At 41.3% G+C, this 5,282-nt stretch overlaps 1 protein-coding gene across 1 annotated transcript; it reads right to left on the bottom strand.

The window, feature by feature from the left end:
* Window positions 1-17: 17 nt before the first annotated feature.
* Window positions 18-3,507, bottom strand: LOC111787647 (homeobox-leucine zipper protein HDG11-like). Its single transcript, XM_023667666.1, has 10 exons — window positions 2,789-3,507; window positions 2,591-2,708; window positions 2,317-2,502; window positions 1,781-2,218; window positions 1,599-1,703; window positions 1,303-1,512; window positions 1,048-1,228; window positions 713-981; window positions 549-638; window positions 18-461 (listed from the first exon to the last, which is right to left on the bottom strand). The coding sequence occupies exons 1-10, from the start codon at window positions 2,902-2,904 to the stop codon at window positions 78-80; spliced, it is 2,097 nt and encodes a 698-aa protein (XP_023523434.1). The 5' UTR covers window positions 2,905-3,507; the 3' UTR covers window positions 18-77.
* Window positions 3,508-5,282: the final 1,775 nt, after the last annotated feature.

Genomic DNA, 5,282 nt, shown 5'->3' with positions numbered 1-5,282 from the left:
AAAAAAAAAAAAAAAAAAAAAAAAAAAAAAAAAAAAAAAAAAAAAACATAACAGTGTTCAGCTGAATATGCCACTTCTCAGGAGGAGCTATGACAATTTAAGGCTGTTTTGATTTGGTGGACAGTGGTACTAATGAGGTTATTAACCGTTGTCACTGATTCCAAATTCAGCTTCCCGGATGGCAAGCTACTTACGAGTATCTGAAACGCTACCGTCACCAACGACCCACCTGACCGGTTGTGCACGTCCGAGCTGCTCGATGCGCCCTCTCCTTGATCCTGTCGACCGTCCGGGAGAATCGCGAATCCTGATGGTAGTAAAGGAATGTTTGATGGATCTTCCCCACTCATTGCAAGATTCATGGCTGGTAAATCCACAGGGCAGTACACAACAAGTGATCCAGATGAGTCTATGCAACTCTCTTGGAGTATCAACATGTTGTTCTGTGTCGAATTCATAGCCTATTCGAACGACAAAAATTGTTTACACTAAATCAATACGCCTTCTAGTTGAGCTTGAAACAAGAACAAAATAACATTAATACTCACTCTAAGAACAGATATGCAGTTTCCTGGATGGGATCCGTTGGTGATATGAGCAACCTCTTGAACTGGATTGCCATCCGACAGGACATCCCACTGATGCAGCAATGAACTTTCAGTTAATGCTGTCGTTGTCATTATAAACTGTTTGAGATTTTAGTATCAACTACCTGAGATCTGGTTCTGTCATTCTTAAAGAAGTTAAAGATGGTTTGAGGAGGAACAGGGAGCCATATGGTTGTAGCTGCACTAAGAGCCACGCCGTTACGCTGACCAGGATCCATACTTTTATGAACCGAGACATAAACACCGACCTCATCCGTCCCAGATAGAGTCGTCCAACGGTGACCATGAGACGTGCTGATACTAGCACAGAAATTGTTCACCATCCGCTGTGCTAGTTTCATCATGCTTCTCCTTCCCTCTAATGATGGAATTACTGAGAGAACGAAACAACTGTTAGGAATCACGAACAAAATATCTCAAAGTCGACCAGGGAAGTTACCTCCGCCGAGATCCTGACTCGAACTACTAGTAACCATTGAACAGGCGAATCTTTCAGACGTTCGTTGAAGAGTTGCGAGCCACCGTTCGGCACCGAAGGCTAATCCGCTATGAATAAGATCTCTAAAAAGCCAATGAGTTGAGCCTTTATCTTCCACTTCCACATGCTCAATCCAAGTGACCTGTTTTTGGTGAGCATTGTAGAATGAGAAGAAACTCGAAAAAGTTCTAAACAATGAAGTTCAAATGGGAAAACCTTGGAATAACCATTAGGCATGTCCTGGATCAAGCAGCCCGAGGGAGAGCGACGACATTGAGAATGAGAAACCATTTGGCTTCCTCCGGTGACGTTATACGAAACATCGACTACAGCCCACGTTCCCTGCTCGATTTGTTGACTATATCTAAGAATGTAAAAATGGCGAGTCGGAACCAATGGGGAAAGTAGCTGCAATTCTAGGTACATCTGCAATTCCAACACTTTTGACTCAAAAATTAGGGAACAGAAAACGTAACACGACACGGGAAGATTGCATCTAGCTAGCTATATACCAGTTGCAATGAGCCATTATGATGACTTCCCAACATCCCGGACGATATAACTTCAATCGTTCTTGCACTCGAAACAATCGTCGGAAATAACTCACTCCATTTGTTCTGCACACTCAACTCAATTCAATATCAATAAAGAAACATTGAAATGGAAAGAGCAAGAGACATTAACATAGCCATACCGAGTCCATAAACATATCAACCAACGTTGCACTATTCACGATCACCACCCCGGAATCTCTAGACACTTCGGTACGAAAATGGAGATTCTCCAATGGCACATTGGCTCTTGGAAAAGCCTGTTCATACGTTTCGAGATCAAGAACATCCCGTCCATCGCTTCGTGATTTCATCCACAATGGTTCATTAGTTTGACAAAGCCTTAGCAACTCTCCCATGGCATTTGTAGCAACTTCACTCATCAGGGTCTTATCCATATTGGAGACATGAATTGGAAGAACACTTGAAGAACTTGCAGGAAGCAAATCAAGATCAAGAGAAGAACATCCCATTTCATGGGAACCAAAACTACTCATGGATAGCTCTAATGAAGAAAAATGAGATGGCTGAGAGATTGGCCGCCCAATGTACTTAGCCGCCATGCTAGACACTCTATCAAGCTGCCAAAATTTACATAATAGATATCAATTCAATTACAGAACAGATATCAATTCAGTTCTGTTTTAAAACCCAAATGGGCATTTTAAAAGACGAACACCTCTTCTTTCAAATGGGCATTTTCCATTCTTAATTTGTGTTCATCGAAGTAAGCGTCGTGAAGGGGAGGGCCGCCGCAGGAGGGGCAGATGACATTCTTGAGTGCCTCTCTGATGGCTATGTTCTCGCAACGAATCTTGTCGTTCTCTGCTCGAAGTGCGCTATTATCTGCCCTTTCATGTTGAGCCTAAACAATCATTAAAAATGGCGACACAGACAAATTTTAAGCTCAGGTGTAGAAGAGACAGACATAAAAACAAGAAAAAGACAGAAACCTTCATCTGGGTCCTCCTGTTTTGGAACCAAAATTTGATCTGTCGGGGAGCTAAACCCAGCTCTCTGCTCAGCTGTAATCTCTGCTTCTCATCCGGATGAGGGCACTCTTTGAACATTCTTCAAAATAATGCAATTCAGAGTAAGAACAGAAATAAACGCATTTTCCAGAAGATATCGAAAAGGGTTAGGAGGTTTACGCTTCGAGCCGCTGAATCTGGTTGGCGGTGTGACGATGGTAGCGTTTTCTACTCCGTCGTGGGTCGGAGGAGGAATCATTGTCCCAACCACCGCCGCCGCCAGTGCCGAACTCCATTGGGTAAATGCGCGTTTTCCGTTTCACTATCCACTACACTACAACCAAGGAAGAACAGAACAGAACAGAACAGAACAGGGGGGAAAAAGGCACCAATCCGCCGCCCCCCTCCGCCACTTCCGCCGCCCCCGAATCCCGAAACACGAGGTGGGTTGGTCTGAAATTAGAAATTAGAAACTGGGAAATGAAGGAAAGGGATATATAATGAGGCCCAGGTGTACAGCAGCATTAGGGAAAGGAAACCGGTTGATATTAAATGGCGATGTCCCCGCCCTCTCTCTACCTATCTCCTCCGCCGTCAACCGCCCATCTTTTTTTGATTTTTCGGCCAAACTTTTTTGAACTTTCCAAACTCAAATTCCCTGTTCTTGTTGTTGGACATGAAGCAGCCAAAATTAACACAAAACCCAATTAAAAAAACTCCATAGCTATGGTGGGTGTTCTTCCTTGTTCTTGAGGTGTTCTTGAGTTGTTCCTGATCAATGGGGGTTGTTGTAAAACATCTATAACACGTGGGGATGGTGTCGGAAAAGTTGGAACCGGTTATGTTCTTCCTTCTACGATGCCTTTCAACTCACAGCGCCGCTCCTCTCCTCTCTCTCTCTCTCTATACACTACAACCAAGGAAGAACAGAACAGAACAGAACAGAACAGGGGGGAAAAAGGCACCAATCCGCCGCCCCCCTCCGCCACTTCCGCCGCCCCCGAATCCCGAAACACGAGGTGGGTTGGTCTGAAATTAGAAATTAGAAACTGGGAAATGAAGGAAAGGGATATATAATGAGGCCCAGGTGTACAGCAGCATTAGGGAAAGGAAACCGGTTGATATTAAATGGCGATGTCCCCGCCCTCTCTCTACCTATCTCCTCCGCCGTCAACCGCCCATCTTTTTTTGATTTTTCGGCCAAACTTTTTTGAACTTTCCAAACTCAAATTCCCTGTTCTTGTTGTTGGACATGAAGCAGCCAAAATTAACACAAAACCCAATTAAAAAAACTCCATAGCTATGGTGGGTGTTCTTCCTTGTTCTTGAGGTGTTCTTGAGTTGTTCCTGATCAATGGGGGTTGTTGTAAAACATCTATAACACGTGGGGATGGTGTCGGAAAAGTTGGAACCGGTTATGTTCTTCCTTCTACGATGCCTTTCAACTCACAGCGCCGCTCCTCTCCTCTCTCTCTCTCTCTGTTCTTCCTCCTTTGACTTTCTATATTTTCTTTTTCATTTTCAATTATAAATCTTCCGATTCAAGTTTTACTCATTGATTATACTTACATTTATGGAGTAATATTCAATTTTTTATTTTCTTAAATTATTTTCATTTTTATAAAATATCAAATTTCTCTATTAATTTTTTTGGATTAAAAAAAAGTCAAATACGTGACTGTATCCGAGATGGAGATTCATTACATTACATTCGTACTTTTTCAACCGTGTAGTGTCATGATACGAGAGGAACCCAAGACCCACAATATACATTTTCCAACCTTGTTCTATCAAACATGTTGCTTTTGTAACAGCTCAAATCTACCACTTGCATATATCATCATCTTTAGGTTTTCTCTCCTCAAGTTAGCGTAAAGGTTTTTAAAACACTTTTACTAGAGAGACTTCTCCCTACCCAAGGTTATATACTGTAAGTAGTTGTTATTTTTCTCTTACTTGCTTATATAACGTCTCTTACAAAAATCTCTCTCAGCCCTCGTTTTCTAAAACCTTCTCTTAAAACCGAGGCCAGAGGCTCGAGTATACGTCGCTTGGCCGTAGGCGACGCAAGAACGAATTGGCTTAGCTCACTTATCGTTGGAAAGTGAGTGCCGCACAATGGCAAGTCCGCTGTCATTAAAACTGCGATCCACACCCTTGTAAAGAATCCTATGTTCTCCCCCCAACCGATATGGGATCTCACAGTTGCGGGTGCATGTTCAATCTTCTACAATCCAACCAATTTACTTTTACTAGTCCAAATCATTTGACTCGACCTTATCTGGAATCAAGGTTTTTCAGAGCAACCTTATAGCTCACATCATTTAGGCTCCCAATTAACAAAGTTTACATGTCTGAACACCGTCCAAGAAAAATCTTTAATTTTGTTTAATTTTTTAAAAAAATTAAATTATGTTTTTTTTCGTACGATTATTGTAGGGTTATAATTTTACACGAACATTCCTTAAAGTATACTATTTCTTCATATTTCGGGTTTTTTTTTTCTTTTTCTTTTTTCTTGCTGGTGGAAAATAAATTGCATATAAATGAGTAAATGCATTATTTTATTTTCATAAATAATGGAGTATCAATCGAAGATATATACAGAAATTATGGAATAATAATTCAACATATAATATATATTATATATATATATATATATATATATATATAT

The sequence above is a fragment of the Cucurbita pepo genome, chromosome LG02 (genome assembly GCF_002806865.2).
Source record: "Cucurbita pepo subsp. pepo cultivar mu-cu-16 chromosome LG02, ASM280686v2, whole genome shotgun sequence".
NCBI lineage: Eukaryota > Viridiplantae > Streptophyta > Magnoliopsida > Cucurbitales > Cucurbitaceae > Cucurbita > Cucurbita pepo.
Note: the sequence above shows the minus strand (reverse complement) of the source record. Positions and strands in the feature narration are given on the sequence as shown.